Source organism: Cetorhinus maximus, chromosome 1, assembly GCF_964194155.1.
Source record: "Cetorhinus maximus chromosome 1, sCetMax3.hap1.1, whole genome shotgun sequence".
Classification (NCBI taxonomy): Eukaryota; Metazoa; Chordata; class Chondrichthyes; order Lamniformes; family Cetorhinidae; genus Cetorhinus; species Cetorhinus maximus.
This window is the reverse complement of record NC_135879.1, coordinates 6339783-6362117: the sequence shown is the minus strand read 5'-3', so window position 1 is coordinate 6362117 and position 22335 is coordinate 6339783. Positions and strand designations below refer to the sequence as shown.

Genomic DNA, 22335 nt, shown 5'->3' with positions numbered 1-22335 from the left:
GGTGAGGTTAGGGAGGTGGAAACAGGTGGTCTTAGTGATACAATTCAGCCCATCGTATCCAGCTGGTACCATTCCCCTCTCGTGGCAGTGCAATTATTTACCCCAGAGGGTGTGGATGTTCCATCCTGGAATACATTTAAGGCTGGGATAGACAGAATTTTGGTCTCTCAGGGAATTGAGGGACACGGGGAAGCGGGCAGGAGAATGGAGTTGAAGATCAACCATGATCGTATTGAATGGCGGAGCCACGTGGCTTACTCCTGCTCCTGTTTCTCGTGCTCTTGTACTTGTAACCCTGTAATTCTTTCCCCCTTCAATTATTTTTCCAGTTCCCATTTGAAAGTTACTACTGAATCTGCTTCCCTCACCCTTTCAGGCAGCACATTCTAGATGATGACAAGTGCAGACAAGTTTCTCCTCATCTCCTCTCTGATTCTTTTTGCCAATTCTCTTAAATCAGTGTCTTCTGGTTACTGACCCTCCTGCCAATGGAAACAGTTTCTCCTATTTGCTTTATCAAAGCTGTCCATAATTTTGAACGCTTCTATTAAATCTCCCCCTAGCCTCTCTCTTCCAAGAAGAACAATCAAAGCTAGGGATAGGAATAGAAACAGGAGCAACAGGAATAAAACTGAATTTTGCCGAAAACTGTTCATATATTACATGAAAAATAAAACATGCTGATTTGCAATTGTCTTCTCGTGTATTGATCAGTCTGCCTCCTGGAAGATACAGGAAATGTAGTGAGGAGGCACATGTGAGTTTAGGTTATCAGTACACTAAATGAGGGGTTTCATTGTTACAAAGATTTTTAAAAATTCATTCGTGACTATGCTAGCATTTATTACCCATCTCTAATTGCCCTTGAGAAGGTGGGGGTGAGCTGCCTTCTTGAACCACTGCATACCATGTGGTGTAGGTACACCCACAGTGCTGTTAGGGAGGGAGTTCCAGGATTTTGACCCAGCGACAGTGAAGGAACAGCGATATATTTCCAAGTCAGGATGGTGTGTGGCTCAGTGGGGAACTTCCAGGCAGTGGTGTTCCCATCTATCTGCTGCCCTTGTCCTTCTAGATGGTAGAGTGGTCGTGGGTTTGGAAGGTGCTGTCTAAGGATCCTTGGTGAGTTCCTGCAATGCATCTTGTAGATGGTACACACTACTGCCATTGTTTGTGGATAGTGTGCCAAGCAAGCAAGGTGCTTTGTCCTGGATGGTGTCAAGCTTCTTGAGTGTTGTTGGAGCTGCACTCATCCAGACAAGTGGGGAGTATTCCATTTCACTTCTGACTTGTGCCTTGTAGATGGTGGACAGGCTTTGGGGTGTCAGGAGGTGAGTTACTCCCTGCAGGATTCCTAGCCTCTGACCTGCTCTTGTAGGCACAGTATTTATTTGGCTAGTCCAGTTCAGCTTCTGGTCCATGGCAACCCCCAGGATGTTGATGGTGTGTTGAGCAGTAATGTTGAATTCAGTTAGAATAATCGTCTACAAACCTAAACTATTGTTCTTCCAAAAAGAACATTTTTTTTGAACATATCTGCATAAAGTGCAGCAGTTATTGTGTATCTGACAGACTGCAGTCAACATATTGAAGAAAATAAGATGATCTGGATGTTTGCTTGCTAGCCTCTGTCTAGTTAAATGCGTAAGCATAATTCAGGCTTTCGAAGGGGGCAGGCGATAATAAATCTGCCATTCTGCAGTTTTCCTCGTCCCTCCATCTGTACAAACTACATAAATATTGAAAAACACTAAGTACAGATAATGTAGCAGAGGAAGCTTTGTTTTCCAGTCTTAGTGTCCCTGAAGGGAACAGTAGTTTTGTCTGGTTGCTTGGCTAGAGATCTGGTGATGGATGAGAGACATTGGCGTAGGGAGTGGGGGGTAGAGGTGAGTTGGTGGAGAAATGGAGTCGGAGAAGGACAGTATATATAGACCATGCATCTCAAAACCTCTGGATTTTAGCACTGACATCCTTTGAATGCCAGCCAAACCCTACTAACCTGTATCCTTTACTGATCAACTCTGGTATAATCACTGGCTCTGAGACTGCCTCAATAGGTTTTGGTGCTAAAATTCAGATGAGATGGTTCAGAAAAAAGTTCTTTGAGATCCCAGGCCGGAGGCCTTTTTAAAAAACACACCATGATCCTCAAGCTTTAATATTGCTGAAAACAGAGACATGTTGGCCAAAGCTTTTATTCTTGCGCTCATCAGGAAAAATGCAAGGATGCCAAATTTCAAATGATCACAACAATGTTCTTACAGGAGAAGAGGGGTGGTGATTGGTTGGCAAGCTGAATCTAATTGGCCAAGGCATTGCATTGGATAAAGCAACAGGGGAACTATAAGCTCCCCAAGTTCCCAGGTAATTCAAAAAAAGGTGCAAGGCCTGAACGTAATCCTTTTGTTTGCAGAGGACTGGTCCCTGCATTTGAATGTATGTCACTTCTAGCCAGCGTAAATGAGCCAAGTTTGACTGGCTATCTTAAATTGGCTGTTAGTATAGCCATTAGCATACTCAGGATTGCTCATCAAGTGCCCTATTGCGGAACCGCATCTAATAGTAGATGTTCTGTTTTGGCTTTGCAAGCGCAGGCTGGTTGAGTACACTCTGTAACAACCGGAGGGACAAGCTGTTTGATTCAGGCTTCAATCTTTGCACACATGCCATTGGCCATGAAAAGTAGGTATTGATGGAAACCAGGTTAGTGTAACTAGGATCGCCAGATCACTGCATATGAATTGTGCAGCGGTTAATTCAACTGTGGTGTCATGTTTAGAACTTAAGGCCTCTCAATGTTTCACAGGATCAAAAGACATTCCACCCAGTCGTGTTCACCAGGATTTCTTGAAAATGTTTCCTCCCAAAGGATCGAGAAACAAAGGTCTTATTTGCATTGGCTTTCATAGAATCCTAGAAACATAAAGCACAGAAGCAGGCCATTCGGCCCATTTTGCACGTGCTGGCTCTTTGAAAGAGCCATTCGATTATTCCCATACGCCAGATCTATCCCCATAACCCTGAAAATTTTTCCCTTCAGGTATTTAACGAGTTCCCCTTTGAAAGTGTTGATTGAATCTGCTTCCACCACCCTTTCAGGCAGCGATTGGATTAAAGAAAATCTGCTCATCTCCCCTCTGTTTCTTTTGCTAGTTATCTTCAACCTGTGTCCTCTGGTTACCGACATACAAGCCAATTAAAAAAGAGTGACCGGCACTTATACAGTGCCTTTAACAAAATCCCAAAGTGTTTTACGGCCAATGAAGCACTTTTCATCTAGGAAACCATGGCAGCCAATTAGCACACCGAAAAATTACACAAAATGTGACGATAACTAGATAATCTCTGTTTAGTGATGTTGATTTATGGATAAATATCGGCCAGGATACCAGGGCTAACTCCCCTGCTCTTCTCTGAAATAGTGCCATTGGATCTTTTAAGTGTACCTGACAGGGCAAATGGGGCCCCAGTTTAGCATCACATCTGAATGATGGTACCTCTGACAGTGCAGCACCTCCTCAGTCCTGCACTGGGAGTGTCAACCTGGATTTTTGTGCTAAAGGGCAGAAGTTTAGGTCGGTGTGCGGGCGGGCATCTGACCCAATTAGACGTGAAATCATGCGAGATGACATCGGGTGAGCGTCTGGACGTCGTCCCGCGCTCGTGCGATATTTCGGTTGGCGGGTGCGCACAAGTGTCAGAAGCGTGCCCGCCGACAATCAAGAAGACAATTAAAGCTGTTAAAGTTCCAATTGTCCCCGAGCTTCCGTGGTCCGTCCAACCTTACGGTGGGCGGACGGGCGAAACTGCCAGGCGGACTTTGCATTTTTGATGAAACTTCATCCAAGGGCGGGATGAGGTTTCCGTTATTAAATTAATTAAAAAATGTCTGGACAGAATTTTCATCATGTATATGTTCAGGTGACTGATTGTGACGTGTGGACATTTTTGTTCTGATTTTAAAATCTTAATTTAATTGTTTTGAAGTCTTCAGCTCCCTGAGGCAGCTCTCTGCCTTCAGGGAGCTTTCATTCAGCGCTCACCCGCGCTTATATCTGTGCCCGCCCTCCTCCCGTCCCGGCAGCGCTGAGCATTTTGGCTGGCTGTTAATTGGCCGGCCAGCATGAAATTGCGGTCGGGGGTCGATGGTGGGCGGTGGTCCGTTCCCCGGCTGTTCCCGGGCCCGCCGGCCAACCTAAAAATCCTGCCCCAAGTCTCTGGAGTGAGCCTTGTATCTACAATCTTCTGACTCAAAAGGTGAGAGTGCCATAGCTGTCAGGTGAGACCAACTTCCCCTATTTCGATTGCAAAACTCTTAACCACTTTTGACACATCCGTCAAATTACCCCGTTAGGATTATTCTCGACTGTCAGTCAAACATCCTTTTTTTTGCCCTGTCTCCAAAATTTGTAGAACCAATCGACGACAGGTTGAAAGAAAATGGGAAAGATACACCTTGGGCGGAATTTAATCCAACCTGTTCCGGCGGGAAACATGGTGGTCGTGCCCACTTAACCACGAGAGAGGCCCCTCTCAGTCTCCTGTGGCAGGAAAATCTCCCATGACTAAGTCAGAAGTGGGAAAAGATCCATTCAGGCAGCAGGATGTCAATCAGGCTCATTAATGAGCCAATTGCCACCAATTATCCCTGAGCCCACCAGCATTTAATAGTAGCTCAGGGATTAAATGGGCGTCGCACGGTTTTCCTGTGTCCCTCGTAGTCCCCTATCAGGGAGGGTCCCTCGTTGTCAGGCACTCAACTGAAAGCCAATCCCCCCCCCCCACCCCACATCCCTCTCGCCTCTGAACTTCCTGCAACCTCACTCCTGTGACCCCTCCACCGAGTGATCCCCTTCCCGCTCCCTCTCACCTGTGCCCGGGGATCCAACAAAGGATTCCTGTTGAACTCCCAGCAGCAGCCACCACTCCCAGTGGCACTGCCAGCAGTGGAGAGCTGCCAGCCTCTGGTTGGCCAGCAGCTCCCAGCGGGGTGGGATTTCTTCCACTGGGGTCCCAAGCCCATTTCCTTTTACCCTGGATTTTCTTACAGCAGTATAGAAAAGATTAACTCCTAATTCCTGGAGGCTCCTGGACAATCCTGGGGAATTAGCAACCCTATATCTTGGGGATGTTGCTGTAACAATAGAATAGTTAGAGCGGCATCATAACGATACATGAGATTTTTGGAACATGTGTGAGGAAGGTGAGAGCAGGTGCTAGTTTTATGATAGCTCAAACTTTTTATGATCGCCGCAGAAACTCAAGACTGACCTATAATCACCATGTCAATCCTTTATTATGCTTTAGGGTATTCAAGTATTTTTTTTTCCTTGGATTCTTAACTCCGTAGTGGCAGGGAAGCTGAATGCATTTGACATAATGGGCTGGATTTAATAGCGGCGGTGGGGACCTCGCGCATCAGCTGAAGAGCCGACAGGGGCCCCGCATTGCCTCTCTTATGGAAATCCCACTGACTTAAGTGCCACTCAGTCACTTAACTGGGCAGTGGCCCCTCCACAGGCTCAACATGATCAGGAACTGCAGCACGAGATACATCATTAGAAAGTGGCAGTTCTGGGATAAGCAACTCTGCAGAGACATTGGGCATGTCTATTCTAGGTCGACCTGTCACCTCAGGAATTGATGGTTTGACATTAATCACAGGGGGAATAGTTGGATGTTGGAATGTCTCCCTATCACAAATATGATCCACGTGCTTTTGAACAATTTTGTCTTCCACTTCCACCTGGGTTTGACCCAGTGACAGTGAGAGGACAGCAATGTATTTCCAAGTCAGGATGGTGAGTGGCTTGGAGGGGAGCTTCCAGGTGGTGGTGTTCCCATCTATCTGCTGCCCTTGTCCTTCTAGATGGTAATGATCGTGGGTTTGGAAGGTGCTGTTGAAGGAGCCTTGGTGAATATTGCAACTGAAAGTGGAGTTTTAAGATCAAACACTGTGTGGCAGTTACCAGATTAACAGAAGTAGTTTGCATTCTTTTTGTTTTGCACAATTTCTCATCCAAATTTCTTCTCTCCTCTCTATAATGAAATAAAGGATTTGCATTTATAGCACCTGTCACAACCTCAGGACATCCTAAAGTGATTCAGAGTAAACTAAGCACCTTCGCAGTGTGGTTTTTGTTGTAGTAGTCTAAGGAAAGCACAACAAGGTCCCACAAACATGCAACAGATAAGTTACCAGATGACCTGTTTTAGTTAGTGACATAAGTTGGGACCAGGTCACTGGGAGAACATGAGCCCTCAATCTAGGCTGACTCTTCAGTGCAGTTCTTTGGAAGTGCTGCATTGTCAGAGGTGTCATCTTTCAGATGAGATATTAAACCCAGGCTAGGTCGGCTCTCAGGAACACATAGAAGATCCCACAGCCTCTATTTTACAGTAGGGCTGGAGATTCCTCCCTGGTGCCCTGACTAGGTATTTATTCCTCAACCAACATCACTAAAACCTGATTATCGGATCATTATCACATTGCTGTTTGTGGGAGCTTGACGTGCATAACTGGGCTGCCACGTTTCTAACATTACAACTGTGCTTACGCATCAAAAGTACTTAATTAGCTCTGAAGCACAACTTGAAGTCTAGAAAGGTGCCATAGAAGTGCAAGCTCTTTATTTTGTGGCCTTCTTTAAATCTCTCGAGGTTAAGAAAAGACAGATTCAGCAGAATGTCACACAATCTACCTAACTGTGGATTCCAGAGACCTAATCAGCATATTGTTTAGGCCATGGGAGGAGGGGTGAAACGACTCCCCTGTTCTCCCTCTCCAAGTCTGACCATAACAGGGTTTTTTTTTTTGTGGATTTAGAGAGGATGTGCTTTGCCAATACTGCAGGAGTTCCACTGTTTACGCTTTCAGATTGTAAAGGATTAGACAGATTTTCTCAGGTTAAACAAAGAACATGATAAGTTTATTGAAACTATTTCCTGAATTTAAAAAAACTCGGTAAATCGCACCCACTATTCATACATCGCACATTCCTCTGGGCGCTGTCACACACACACACACACACGCACACACACACACGTACAGATGGCAGAATAAGAGATTAGGCTTAAAGATTTTGTACAGTCTGTTAAGAGGATAAAATGAAGCAATACAGCAATAACTATACAGTTAGCTGTTCATCTGGTCTCGATGTGGAGATTCCATGTTGCAGCCGTTTTGATGATTTGCCTCCCTGGGTGTAGTTGTATGGAGCAGATTTCCATGTTTCATTCCCAAAAGATCACGGCTTGCAGTAGATTTCTCTCCTTACGATGGTTATTTTGCAAATCTGGGCACAATACGTCAGAGAGAGAGAGAGAGGAAACAGCTTCAGCAGCCTGCTTCAGTACAGCATTTGTCTTAATCTCTCCCCTGCTTGGTAAACAGTCCTTTAAAGTACCCCGCTGGCTGTATATTCCAGAGAAATTCTGTGGGCGCTGTTTTCCAGTCCTGCCTGTTGTCATTGTTTTAGGACAGGTTATTGCATTTGAGGTCTCATATCAGAAACAGTTGCAAAGTTTCGGGGTAGTGTAAAGCCAACAGGAAATGGGGTCTTTCACATTCCCCAGCAGGTTGAATGTCTTTTTTTTTCCCCATCCCACTTGGTGGAATGCAAGCTGTACATTGTAGATGTCTGGGCAGTCTCCACTGTCGTTAGAGGGTTTCAGTTTTTTTTAAAAATCCAGCCAGAAACAGAAAAATTAGAAATTGTCTCTTGATGAAAAGCACATCCTTGTAACAATATGCCAGGTAATCATTGGATTTACTTATACCGCAGGTGGTCATTGTTGTTGGAATAACGGCCGATTTCATGAAAAGGGGGTTCTATTAATGTTGGCCGTGCAGCAGTACGTGACTTTACTTGGTAAAAGTGGAGAATTTTAAAAATCACATCACTTGAAGGTTTGCCACAGCTTTTAAGGTTATACCTGATCCAAGATTAAATCAGCCACTTGTCTAAAATTAGACTGAACGTGCGTTTATTTCCCTGTCCGTGCTTTGAATGGCGAGCGTACTCACATTTTGGCCAGCAGTCCGTTGCCTAAGAAATAATGTCATATCTAATTGTATGAGACGCATTATCCAGTGGGTCGTTGCATTTCCTTGGTGCGGATATAACATCGCAAGAGAGTAGCCCTCTACATGCCAGAGCAAGCCCGCCTCCTTGTCATGTCACAGCTCCAGATACACTCTTCCAGCTGACAACTCTCAAACGTGTTTCAAATTGATAGGTACTGACATCTTAAACCATTACAAACCACACATTTCAGAAGGAAATAAAGTGCTGGGCCTAAATGTTAAATTGTTGATAAACGATGTAAGGGAGATTGCAGTCAGGCATGCTAGGCACTGATATGAGAATCAAAGCCCTAGAGTCAGGTCTCAGTTTCAGCTAATGCTTCAGCGGAGCAGAGACCGTTCACACTACTTATCTTGTGCTGGTGCTGGGAGAAAGGGATCAGACAATCTTTTCTTTCTCCCTGGGAAATGATTAGATATCAAGATTTTCTTCCCGTGAAACCTAGACCATTAATTAGCTTTTGATTCCCTCACGTGGTCGCAGAGATCTGGACAGATTAGGAATTGCCCCTGCAAGTATTTTGACAAGCAGGTTGCTCCACATGAAGGGGCTGTCTTTTTCAAGCAGAAGTGCATGGCAGTAAGGGAATACTACCCCCAGGACCGCCCTAGTCTTCACTTTTTCATGGCTACCATGAAGTGGAAATGTAATAGCTTTATGTCAGGAGAGATCAATGGGTGTAGGATTCTTCACGTTCATCTTGTTCAGCATTTCCTTTGTGGTCAGAATCTGGTTGGCAGTATTGAAGCTGATGAGTGTTGAAGGACAGCAGATAATACACCTAATGAGCATTGATGAAGATGATGAAGTAGGTGCCCTTTTATTTTTTTTCTCTTCTTAGGCTGTGTCCTGGGATTGAGGATGACTCGCCTCCAGCCCTGTTTGTAGGGTCCTGAGATGGCTGATAAGTCCAATGTGCGACCTGCAGACTCTGCCACATGCGGGGCAGGTGGCGATGAAGGGTTGGGCGGATGGGTTATCTGGAGGTTTGTGCGGATGCTCCAACACCTCGACTTCACCTCTGCACGTTCCCGATGAACCCTCTCGACCTGTTCGGTGCCTTCCCGAATGAGCCTTGTTCGTTTTGGTTGGTCACAAGCCGAGGTTTCCCATGAGTCAGCGGCGATGTTTGACCTCTTCAGAGATGCTGTGAGGACATTGCTGGAGTGTTTCCGCTGCCCTTCTGGGAACCTCCTGCGCGACCGAGTTCCGAGGGGAGCAGTTGCTTCAGGAGTCTGGTGTCAGGCATACGAACTTTGAGTGATTAGCACCTCGACGCTGGGCAAGTTGGCTTGGGAGAGGACGCTGCTGTTGGACCACCATTCTTGTCAGCAGATTTGGAGGGTATTGCGAAGGCACTGCCGGTAGTACTTCCCCAGTGAGTTAACTGAACAGAAATGAGAATTGAGAAGAGCAGATTACATCTCGCGGGTTCCCTATCTTTGGTTGTGAATCTGAACTCTCGACAATGTGCTTCATTTTTAAATCATGCCATCTGAAAATGCTTCAAACTTGAGGGATGACTTGGGTGACTTCTGTGGAAGTTTGACTTGTTAACCAGGGTGTGCAAAAGGTAGAGAAGTGTATTGCCTTGTCACAGACCAGATTCAGGAGGTCTAAGCTGGAGCCAGACCAGCACCAGAACATCAGGAATCTGGCCTGTTATTTCTCTGCACACTATTGGCTGCATTTAGTGCAGGAGCCCCGCCACCCGGGCTGAAAGTAGGCGGGGTGGGGGGGGGGTGGGTGGTGGGTGGGGGAACCGCTTTGGTAGTGAGCGTGACCTGGCACAGGGGGAGGCAGGGGTGCGCATCTTGTCGGCGCAGCCAATTAAGTGGCTGCCGCTGGGGCTGCTATCCGTATTAAGGATGGCCACACCGCACGCGCCCCCCCCCCACCCCCACCAAAGAGCCGCCAGCCAATCAGAGGGCTGTCAGCCCACCAGCGCCACCAGGTGCGGTGGCCACTGCTGGGGCTGCACCTGCGGGATGAGGGTGCCCTCTCAGCCAGGTAAGTGGAGTTTGGGGGGTGTCAGGGCCAGTCAGGCAGGTCCTGATGAGGAGTTGGGGGGGTGCATTGCTGAGGTCTTGTGGCACCGTCGCCCTGGCTATTGCCCACCCTTGGCCAAAGACTGCCTGAAAAGAGTGAAATCGGGCGTGAGATCAAAAAATTTCTATGTTTCTGTGGTTTATTTTTACATTAATCCACGATGGACCTAATTTAGGCTTTAAATTTCAACTTCAGCTCATCCCTACTCCTTTCGAAAGCAACTTTCTACAGTTTGAGTGGGTGGAAACTCCTTATCTTTCATGCACAACAGACTAGGAGCAATGAACCAGGCTACATCAGTACACAATGGAAGAGAAATATTTCAGCGATAGTGACCTTTTGACGATGGCGTCTATGAAAAAGTATTTCTAAATATGTAGATTAGACACTTGAGCCATGCATCAATAATAAATACTTTGATTAAAAAAGGAATTCCAGGATTCTTGATAAGTAAACTTTTTCTGGGTGAAAGTTGTCTGTGCTCCTCTAATTTTAACCTCTTGAGCATCTCCAGTTTCCTTTCCATCACCATTGGCGGCTGTGCCTTCCACTAACTGGGACTGAAGCTCTTCAATTCCCTCCCTAAATTTCTCCACGCTCTACCTCTCCCTCTTTCCATGAAACAAATGGAAGTTTTGGTCACCTGTTGTCCCTAATAGGTGTCCAATTTTGTCTGATAACTCTCTCTCCTGAGAAGTGCCTTGGGACATTCTTACTAACATTAAAGATGCTCTATAAATGCAAGTTGTTTTTTCTCAATTATGTTACTGTGCGTCTTTACTCAGACTTTAAAAAAAAACGAAGTCCGAGACCTGCTGAGTGAAAAGATTGCGCCCTATAAAATGTTCTTGGTCTGTTTGAGTGCCGCAAAGTATTTTATTCTGATTCACCCTCCATGTCTTTGCACAGATTTTGTAGATGGAAGCAGCCACCACATAGCTCTGCTGATCTCCGTCACTGTTTGCAGCATTGTTCTCGCTCTCCTCATCATATTCTGCTACTTCAGGTTCGTTCCATGCTGATAACCATGTTTGATTTTATTACAGTGATTATCAATTGGTTAACTTAGCAAAAGCATTCCCTGTCTTTTCACTGTAATTTTCTCTCACTTCCCCTCCTGTTCTCCTAACTCATACCAAGTTCCATTCGTCCATCAGTCCTTTGTTCTGGTTGAGCTGTATTAGCTCCCAGTTTGTGATTTTAAAATTCACATCCTTGTTTTCAATGGCCTCACCCCTGCCCCTCTATTCACCTGCCTACTACTCTGTTCAACTCTCCAGTGACATGACTGAGAGCAGGGTCAACGTGTGGAGTCAGACCCAGCAATCCATGGCCCACCACACTGCTCCCCGATACCCTGTCACTCTGCATCCCACATACTGTCACTCCTCTCTCCAACGCTTGGTCACTCCTCTCCCCGACGCTCGGTCACTCCTCTCCCGGACGCTCGGTCACTCCTCTCCCCGACGCTCGGTCACTCTTCTCCCCGACGCTCGGTCACTCCTCTCCCCGACGCTCGGTCACTCCTCTCCCCGACGCTCGGTCACTCCTCTCCCCGACGCTCGGTCACTCCTCTCCCCGACGCTCGGTCACTCCTCTCCCCGACGCTCTGTCACTCCTCTCCCCGACGCTCGGTCACTCTTCTCCCCGACGCTCGGTCACTCCTCTCCCCGACGCACGGTCACTCCTCTCCCTGACGCTCGGTCACTCCTCTCCCCGACGCTCGGTCACTCCTCTCCCCGACGCTCGGTCACTCCTCTCCCCGACACTCGGTCACTCCTCTCCCCGACGCTCGGTCACTCCTCTCCCCGACGCTCGGTCACTCCTCTCCCCGACGCTCGGTCACTCCTCTCCCCGACGCTCGGTCACTCTTCTCCCCGACGCTCGGTCACTCCTCTCCCCGACGCACGGTCACTCCTCTCCCTGACGCTCGGTCACTCCTCTCCCCGACGCTCGGTCACTCCTCTCCCCGACGCTCGGTCACTCCTCTCCCCGACGCTCGGTCACTCCTCTCCCCGACGCTCGGTCACTCCTCTCCCCGACGCTCGGTCACTCCTCTCCCTGACGCTCGGTCACTCCTCTCCCTGGCACTGTCAGTCCGTGCTCCCACACTTGGTCACTCGGACATTCTGCTCCCTGACACTCGGTTGGTGATCCCCACTTGATGCAGAAACATTATAGTAAATGGCAGCAAACCTCTTCCCGTGGCGGCTCTCACTGTTGTATCCAGAATGCTAAACGTGCACAGGTGAACACTAGTTTTTTTTTGCTGCCTTCTATAATTTTGTCTGAACAGATGCAGCAATTCTCAAAGCTGGTGCCGTTGTTGATGTGATTCTGTGGCGCTACCCCTCAGGTGATTATTTACACCTAACCGCCCGGGGGGAATAAAACTGCCCCCACCTCCCCGACACCCACGTGCTCCCTCATGCCCCATCCCAGAAAATCTTTAAAATGTCTTTAAATAGCATCAAGAAATCGTGCAACGTTGGCAGTTGGGGGGTCAATCAGACGGGGTAGGCGTTTATCATTGGGCTTCATGTCTGACAAATGCCTTACATTAATCTGAGAAAAATATACACCTACAGAAAGATTAATCAACTGGATCATCAAAGGCACAGTGGTGCCTTTCACTCGAGTGGGCCAGCCTGTTCTCAAAGCTTTAAGAAAGCAGCTCTTTGATGAAAGAAAACAACAGAGGAGAAAAGTCCAGAGGACAGTAAACCAGCGCTATTTATACAATGGCTCATTTTCTATCAAAGCCTTTTTGATGATGCCTTGCTCTCTTTTAAGGTATAAAAGGCAAGAGGAAAGGCCACACTACAACATGGGCATTGAGCAGGATGAAACCTTCATTCCACCCGGAGAATCCCTCAAGGATCTTATTGAGCAATCGCAAAGCTCAGGCAGCGGTTCAGGGCTCCCTCTCCTGGTAAGCATTCCATACTTCAATATTCACACCTCTAGACTGGACCTACCATACCTGCAGCTCCTTAGAGCACTGTGTCCTGTATCTGTGCACCACCATGCAAACGCATCCAGACTCCATTGTTTTCTCCTTCCTCCGATAAATTAAAAAGTGATAGTGTCCCTTTGAGACTTGAACACATCACCCAGGCTGACACGTTGTGAAGCCAGTACTGAGGGAGTGCTGCACTGTAGGAGGCGCCGTCATTCGGTGAAGCCTTAAACCGAGGCCCCGTCTGCCCTCTCAGGTGGAGTTAAAAAAAAAATCCCTGCTTCTAAGAAGAGCAGGGGAATTCTCCCTGATGCCCTGGCCAATAGCTCAACTGAAATCCCTTTGAAAAGAACACAGACGGTCTGTTCCTTATCACACTGCTGTTGGTGGGAGCTTGCTGTGCACAAATTGGCTGCTGTGCTTCCCAGGCTCTGTGCAGCGTTCTTCAGTGGCTGCAGTGGGACTGCTGCCAAACACTCTGACGGAACAAGGAGCAGCAGAAATGCTCCACCCAGTCCATGATCTGTCTTTTCTGAGATAAAAACAAAAAGCTAACTTGTTGTCAGCTGCCCCCGATAGCCTTCTACCACCAACCGCACCCCCTCCCCCAAGGTCCTAATCTTGACCAGTGGCCCCGGTTGAAACTTACAATGGGCACACTGCCTCTGGAAGGATAACGGTCAGTGATTACCAATTCGCCTGCATTCTCACACTGAGGCACAATTCGGGGGAGAACTTTGGGCCCCCTGGTTTGGGATCTGCTGTCTGTGTATCTGTTAAATGGGCCCTAACCAGTTTTGTGCCTGCGCAGGAACACACACACACACACTAACTCCCTCTCACTCGCGTCCACTCACTCACTGGTTAGCTCCCATCTTTCCAATCACACTCTGCTAACTTCTTACTCTGTCCCTTCCTTGCTCACAGGCATGAATGCACACCTCTGGTATTTCGAGCAGCGTGCTAAGGATGTTGTTGTTTCCGCTTACATCCGACAGGTGCAAAGAACGATAGCTAAGCAGATTCAGATGGTGAAGCAGATCGGCAAAGGCCGGTACGGTGAAGTCTGGATGGGGAGATGGCGCGGTGAGAAGGTTGCTGTGAAAGTCTTCTTCACCATGGAAGAGGCAAGCTGGTTCAGGGAGACAGAAATTTATCAGACCGTATTAATGAGGCACGAGAACATCCTTGGTGAGTCAGGGCCACCTGATGCTCAGCAAAGTCTTGTCTGCACCACTTATCTTCCCTCCTGTCCACATGGTCTGTGCACAGGGTCTGAGCATTGGCATTAATGCAGTGCTGGAGATCGGCCATTTTGAGTTGCCACCAGTGTTAAACAATAATAATTTGTATTTATATAGCGCCTTTAACATTGTGAAACTTCCCAAAGTGCTTCACAGGAGCATTACCAAACAAAATTTTTAATTAGAAACGTAAGAAATAGGAGCAGGAGTAGGCCATTTGGCCCCTTGATCCTGCTCCGCCATTCAATAAGATCATGGCTGCTCTTACCTTGGCCTCAACTCCAATTTCCTTGCTGCCGCCCTCCCCCCCCCCGTAACCCTCGACTTGCCTATAGTTCAAGAATCTGTCCATCTCAGCCATTTAATATATTCAGTGACCCAACCTCCACAACTCCCTGGGGTAGAGAATTACACAGATTCATGAACCTCTGAGAGAAGAAATTCCATTTTGAATAGGCGACCACTTATTCTGAAACTGTGCCCCTTGGTTCTAGATTCCACCACAAGGGGGGAAACATCCTCCAGCATGCATCCTGCTAAACTCTGTCAGAATCTTATATGTTTCAATAAAATCACTTCTCATTCTTCTAAACTCTAATGAGTATAGACCCAACCTTCTCGACCTTTCCTCATAAGATAACTCCTTCATCACAGGAATCAATCGAATGAACCTTCTCGGAACTGTGTCCAATGCCATTAAATTATATTAAACTAAATTAAGCCGCAGAAGGAGATATTAGGACAGGTGACCAAAAGTTTGGCAAAAGAGGTTTTACAGATCAAGGGTCTTAAAAGAGGAAGAGAGGCTCAAGAAGGGAATTCTAGAGCTTATGGTCTTGACAGCTGAAGGCATGGCCACCAATGATACAGCAATTAAAATCGGGGATGCTCAAGAGGTCCAAATTGGGGGTGTGCAGAGGTTTCAGATGGTTGCGGGGCTGAAGGAGATTACAGAGATAGGAAGAGGTGATGAGAAGATCTAGCCTATGGTGATAACAATCACAAAGTACCAACTGAGTCCTAGCTGGGACTGGACTATTTTCCCAAACGGGGTGATGGGCGGGAGGCCAGGGAGTGGGGGCAGGTGAGTGGGAGAGCATTGAGAAATCACAGTGGAGTCCGTTCTGTCGAGATTTCGCATAATCATTGAGTTTTCCAGTTTTCTATTTCCTGAGAGGCCGCTGAGAAGCTGTTTCTATTGGCAGGAGGGTTGGAGCGAGAGGACACGAATTTAAGATAATTGGCAAAAGATTCACAGGTTGAAAAATGAGAATTTTCTTTATTTAGCAAGCTGTTATGATCTGGAATGCACTGCCTGAAAGAGCAGTGAAAGTAGATTGAATAATAATTTACAAAAGGGAATTGGGTATATACTTAGAAAGAAAACGTTTGCAGGCCAATTTTTTAAAATTTCATTCATGAGATGTGGGCTCTGTTGGCTGGGCCAGCATTTATTGCCCATTCCTAGTTTCCCTTGAGAAGGTGGTTGTGAGCTGCCTTCTTGAATCACTGCAGTCCATGTGGTGTAGGTACACCCACAGTGCTGTTAGAAGGGAGTTCCAGGATTTTAACCCAGCGACAGTGAAGGAACGGCGATATATTTCCAAGTCAGGATGGTGAGAGATTTGGAGGGGAACTTCCAGTTGGTAGTGTTCCCACCTATCTGCTACCCTGTCCTTCTAGATGGTAGTGGTCGTGGGTTTGGAAGGTGATGTCTAAGGAGCCTTGGTGAATTCCTGCAGTGCATCTTGTAGATGGTACACACTGCTGCTACTGTGCGTCAGTGGTGGAGGGATTGAATGTTTGTGGATGGGGTGCCAATCAAGCGGGCTGCTTTGTCCTGGATGGTGTCAAACTTCTTGAGTGTTTTGGGAGCTGCACTCATCCAGGCAAGTGGGGAGTATTCCATCACACTTCTGACTTGAGCCTTATAGATGGTGGACAGGCTTTGGGGAGTCAGGAGGTGAGTTACTCATCGCAGGATTCCTAGACTCTGACCTGCTCTTGTAGCCACAGTATTTGTATGGCTAGTTCTGTTCAGTTTCTGGCCAATGGTAACCCCCAGGATGTTGATAGTGGGGGATTCAGCAACGGTAATGCCATTGAATGTCAAGGGGCGATGGTTGGATTCTCTCTTGTTGGAGATGGTCACTGCCTGACACTTGTGTGGCACGAATGTTACTTGCCACTTGTCAGCCCAAGCCTGGATATTGTCCAGGTCTTGCCGCATTTGGGCATGGGCTGCTTCAGTATCTGAGGAGTCGCGAATGGTGCTGAACATTGTGCAATCATCGGTGAACATCCCCACTTCTGGCCTTATGATGGAAGGAAGGTCATTGATGAAGTAGCTGAAGATGGTTGGCCGAGGGTAAGCAGGGGTTAAGCAGGGCAATACGACTAATTGGTTCTCTTTCAAAGAGCTATGATGGTTTCCTTCTGTGCTTTATTATCTAATAATTCTACTATAATGTGTCCTGCTAAAAGAATAAATAACAAGGTTTACAGTCCATTCATTCCATTGTGTCTGTGCCAACTCTTTGTTGAAACAACCCCAAACTAATCTCCTTTCTTGTCTCTTCCCCAAAAGTTCTGTTTATCTACTTTTCCCGTTAAAGGTACAGGGCACTTTACCCTCAAACACTCCGTCCCAGTAACAACTTTACAGAAAGCACTGTCTTCATGATATATTTACGTTGATGACTACTTTGTCACTAATTCCATCACTTCTGAAGAAGAGTTATACGGACTTGAAACGTTAACTCTGTTTCACTCTCCACAGATGCTGTCAGACCTGCTGAGATTTTCCAGCATTTTCCGTTTGTTTCAGATTTCCAGCATCCACAGTATTTCGCTTTTATCTTAGCGAGAAATAATTCCCATTCGACACCCTTTGTTATTTTAATAAAAACCTCTGGTAAAGCTCTTGAACTTTTCAACTCGAGTGGAAAATAGTCCAAAAATATCATGTTCGGCCCCGCCCCCCTCCTCTGAAGTGTCGTACCGCATGGCTGTAATCACCCTAGTGAATGTACACTCTGCAGTTCGGGTCCTTTCCAAAATGAGGTGCTCTAGTTGTGGCCTAATGATGTCCTCATTCAAATTTCTCGTTAAATTTTTGTTCCATGCCCTCCCCTGTGGCGAGTTGGGTGGAGGAGGACCTCAAATCAGGTGGGAAGGTAGCAAGTGAGAACCCGTCACCTTCCTGCTTCCATCCCGATTAAGTCTGTGCCGATTTGTGGTCAGTCTTCCTGCCCTGCTGCCAACTGAGGCCCGTAAGTGGTCAATTAATGCACAATTAAGGGTCATAACCTGCTGCCCGCTGGGATTCACCCAGCAGCAGGTGGGGTTTCGCCATATGGGGAGCACGATGGACAAACCCTGTCGGGGTTGCTAGTGAACTCCCAGTGGGTGGGTGGGTGGGGGGGAGGGAGGGGTACAGTCCCTCATTCAAAGGCACTCAGTGCCTGATCAAGGGACCCAACATCCAGGAAGGGGGTCCCACTGAGAGCCACCCCCCCTGCCCTTGGTCCCAACCTTCCTCACCTGCGACCCCTGTCCTGCCCTCACTCACCTGTGACCTGGGACCCAGCGACGATCCAAGGCTCCAGGCAGGTGTCGTGGGCAGCAGGAGCCACCATCTCCCAGGTGTAGCTCTCTGATTGGCCAAAAGCTTTCAGAGGGGTGGGACCTCCACCCCCGGGTCCTTGATCCCGGGGAAGGGCCGCTGCTGGCCTGAGTGGAACAGGATGCGCCGGGCAGTCCCTAACTGAGGCGACAGCCAGGACCCCCGTTGCTACCACAAGATTCTGCCCTTTGTATCTGCTATGTCCACACTATTTTTTCTAATTTTATCTTTGTTTTTTTAAAATGAAAAACAGATGTAGTCAGCTATGTAAGTCATTACTTTAGGGTCAGATCATCCTACCCTAATTCTCTTTATTTCAATATAAGATCCTTGCTCTTTAATCAACATAATAACTCTCACATGAAGCATCTTTAACGTAGTTAATAAACACCCCCGGGAACTTAATGATGGCAATCATTTAGATCAGGGATAGAATTCGCCCATTGCTTATTAAAGAATCTTGCAGGTACGTGCTTTTCCAGCCTTTTTTTTTTCCATTATAAATCCTTGAGGCCACATTTAAAATGGGAATTGCCTCTTTTAAACACTAAGATAAAAGCAAAAAACTGCGGATGCTGGAAATCCAAAACAAAAACAAAAATTGCCTCTTTTTAAGTTTGCTGCCCAGTTGTTAGACCTACCGTGCATGGCAGCACCGCTACAGGCAGGAGGAGAGAACTGCAACGCAGCAGGTTCAGATGGGCCATTCCCATTTAAGCAGCCCTACCACCACCCCCACCACCCATCTCCAATATTTTGATAACTATTAATTAAGTAAGCATTCAAAAAAACACTTTTTAAAATGCCCCTGTGACTCCTCCTCCTCCTGGGTTTTTTTCTCGCAGCGGCATCCGGGAGATTAATCTGCGATTTCTGAAGAACTCTGGATAATCCTGGAGAATTTCGCAATCCCGTCGGTAACCCTGATTCAGTTGCAGTCTAACGCCCTTGGTCTGCATTTCCAGACCGAGGAGCATCTGACTGCCATTTCAAAAATGCCTTGCTTCCTTCCAGTAAAAAGGATTGTGCCGAAATATTTATTCTTGTGTGGATTGGGAAACCCTCTTCTGTGCTTATGTCACGATCATCTATATATATATATGGTGCACATCTTTGTTACATTCTCTCTTCTATTCAAACTCCAAGCTTTTGCCCATTAATTGAATGTTAATAATTGATAAATTGATGAATGGAGGCCTTGTGGTGCAGTGGATAGCGTCCCTGCCTCTGAATCAGAGGCTCTGGATTCAAGTCCCGCTTCAGGACTTGACGGCCAAGGACGGAACGTTCATAACACGGCCAAACAGGTTGAGTATTAACCTGCAAAACCCTTCCAACACATGTTGTTGGCAGGTGGTCAGAGCAGGAGCGATTCCTGGTCAGCCACGCGATGGAAAGCAATCGGAGCCTCCACCATCACTCTCCTTGGCTCTGGACCACAAAGGTGCACGTTGCCACAGGAGCTCGGACTCCTTGGGGGTAGGTGGGATGGTGGGTGCAGTTGGCTGGACGGGCAGTGCAGATAAACTTGGTGCCACCGGCATGGGGTTCGATCCCCGTTCCGGCTGGGACGGACTCGGGACCTGCCTCCTTGCCCTGCCCCTTGGTGGAGGCCTTGGTGCCGTGAGTCAGACCTGCCTTCAGGCAGTGAACTGAAAAAGAAGAAATTACTAATAAAGAGCTGGGTTAAACAAGGTGATAGCTCAGATATCGACAGACCTGAAGTCTTCCGACTGGGCAAATATGTTTTGATATTACAATAATAGATGCATAAATTTCGTATTATTACTCAAGGGGTCATAGTGTGTCCATGGCGATGTCCCCTCCCATGTCCTCTGCTGCTCTTTGTTTGCTCCAGACAGGTGTCAAAGTTTAAATAATGTTGGATATATTCTGGGGCTCAGAGAGCTGAGGAAATCAGTCTATCAAAGTCATGCAGATTGCTCCCTCGGCTCAAGTTGACTTTCAGAATGTGTGAAATCTAATCCTCGCTCCTGATTTTCCACAATTCACTGGAGTATATTGGCTTTGTTTTAGGTGCCTCTCTTTCAGGTGACCTTGTAGCACTGATCGCTGAGTTCAAACCCATTGGGACCTCACATGATCTTCAGTTAAAACCTTAACAAATGAGGAAAGAGGCTGAATGTCACAGTCAAAATGCCAATATTTCCTGTCATTTTAAGCACTGAGAGCATGACATTAACCCAGAAGAGACCGCCACCTCCCCCCGCCACACTCCATATTTCACTTGCTTTGCTGCTCCACATTATCGAGGCTCATTGGAATCTGCCTTGCAGCTCACAAAGCAGGTTACAGGAACTTACTGCAGTATCTCACAAGTGGCAGAGTTACTCAGTCAGTCACTGATCTCAACGATGCCGTTGTCACGGAAACAGAAGATTGAAGAGTGACCTGATAGAAGCCTTTAAAATTATGAAGTGGTTTGATAGGGTTGATATAGAGAAGACGTGTCCACCTGTGCGGAGACCAGAACTCGAGGACGTAGATCTAAGACAGTCACTTATAAATCCAAAAGCGAATTAGGGAGAATCCTTTACCCAGAGAGCAGTGAGAATACAGAATCAGTCCATGCCAGTGTTTGTACTCCATACTACCCTCCTCCAACTCTATTTACTTAATCTCATCCTATCAACTTATTCTTCTATTCCTTTCGCCTTCAGGTGTTTATCCAGCTTCCCCTTAAATGCATCTATTCTATTCACCATAGCCATTCCCTGTGGTGGCAACTTGCACGTTCTCACCACTCTCTGGGTAAAGAAGTTTCTCCAGAATTCCCTATTGGATTCATTGGTGACTATCTTATATTTATGGCCCTGAGTTTTGGTCTCCCCCACAAGAGGAAACATTTTATCCATATCTTCATAATTTGGAAAACCTCTATTAAATCTCCCCCTTAATCTTCTCTGCTTTAAGGAGAACAACCCCAGCTTCTCTGGTCTCCCACGTAACTGGAGTCCCTCATCCCTCGTACCTCAACACCCTCTACAGGGCCTTGAAATTCTTCCTAAGCTGTTGACAGGGTAATTTGCTCAGTGTTTAATCAGCTAATTTGTTTGAACATTGCTGACACTTGTGTTGTTTTTGTTTAGGCTTCATTGCTGCTGACATCAAAGGAACGGGATCGTGGACCCAGCTGTACCTGATCACGGACTACCACGAAAACGGATCCCTTTACGACTACTTGAAGTCCACAACCCTTGATACGAAAGCCATGCTAAAGCTGGCGTACTCAACAGTCAGCGGGCTCTGTCACTTGCACACGGAGATCTTTGGAACACAGGGAAAGCCAGCCATTGCCCATCGGGACCTGAAAAGCAAAAACATCTTGGTGAAAAAGAACGGGATGTGCTGTATCGCAGACCTGGGCCTGGCTGTTAAATTTATCAGGTGAGTTAGGCACCTTTTAAAAGCTGCAAACTCTCACTGATTTTGTTAGGTGCCAATTTCGCCCCCCCTCCCCCCTCCCTTTCCTTAACATTAATGGAAATAGCGGTTAACTTTCGAGTGCTGTGCAAATGTTAAGAGTCACAGGTTTTAAATTTGCAAGAATTATCTTCTGCTTCCCTTTCCTTGCACTGAGCTCTTCTTGCAAAAACCCACACCCTCCTCTGAAATTCCTGGTGGGAGTGTAAATCCTGTGGGAAGCTCAGTTCAGAGAGTGCAGGATGTACCAACCCCGTTATGTAGAGGGCGAGTTGACCTCAGAATAGAAGACCATCTGATTTTCCATCCCCCTCTCTCTCTCTCTCTCTCTCTCTTTGTTGGAGGGTTTGCTCTCCTCTCAGACTCTCTCTTCCACAGTACTTACATGCATAAAATGTACAGCACAGAAACAGGCCATTCAGCCCAACTGGTCCATGTTTATACTCGATACCTCCCCCCTTCCACCTTCCTCTAACCCTATCAGTGCATTGTAGGGTCAGAGGTTAGCACAGCACGGAAGTAGACTGCTCGGCCCATTGAGTCTGCGCTGGTTCTCTTGAAGGGCGATCCAGTTGGCCCCACTTTCCCTGCTCTTTCCACATATCCCTGTGATTTTATTTTCCTTTGGGTGTTCATCCAATTCCCTTTTGAAATCTATTATTGACCCTGCCTCCACCAGGTAATGCATTCCAGATCCTAACCGTTCGTTGTGAAAAAATGGTTATCCTCATGGGGTGACCCCATTCATCGTTCTATTTCAATCTCCCTGACCTGGCTTCTCCTTAACCTCTGTGACACTGAAGGGTGAGACCACTTTCTCCAGTCCTGTTATTTCAGTGTCTGGTCAGGTTTCTGATTCTGGATTCAGTCTGCATTTACACTCCCAACTGCATTTGTAGTGGCAATATACCTGTGCGTATCTCC

At 47.0% G+C, this 22335-nt stretch overlaps 1 protein-coding gene across 1 annotated transcript in view; it reads left to right on the top strand.

Moving 5' to 3' along the window:
- LOC144699130 (bone morphogenetic protein receptor type-1B) overlaps positions 1 to 22335 on the top strand; it is a 207061-nt gene that overhangs the window by 173656 nt on the left and 11070 nt on the right. The window contains exons 6-9 of the mRNA XM_078570549.1: positions 11049 to 11145; positions 12933 to 13071; positions 14097 to 14289; positions 21078 to 21375. Coding sequence (XP_078426675.1) covers positions 11049 to 11145; positions 12933 to 13071; positions 14097 to 14289; positions 21078 to 21375 — 727 coding nt within the window. The remainder of the gene's footprint in view (positions 1 to 11048; positions 11146 to 12932; positions 13072 to 14096; positions 14290 to 21077; positions 21376 to 22335) is intronic.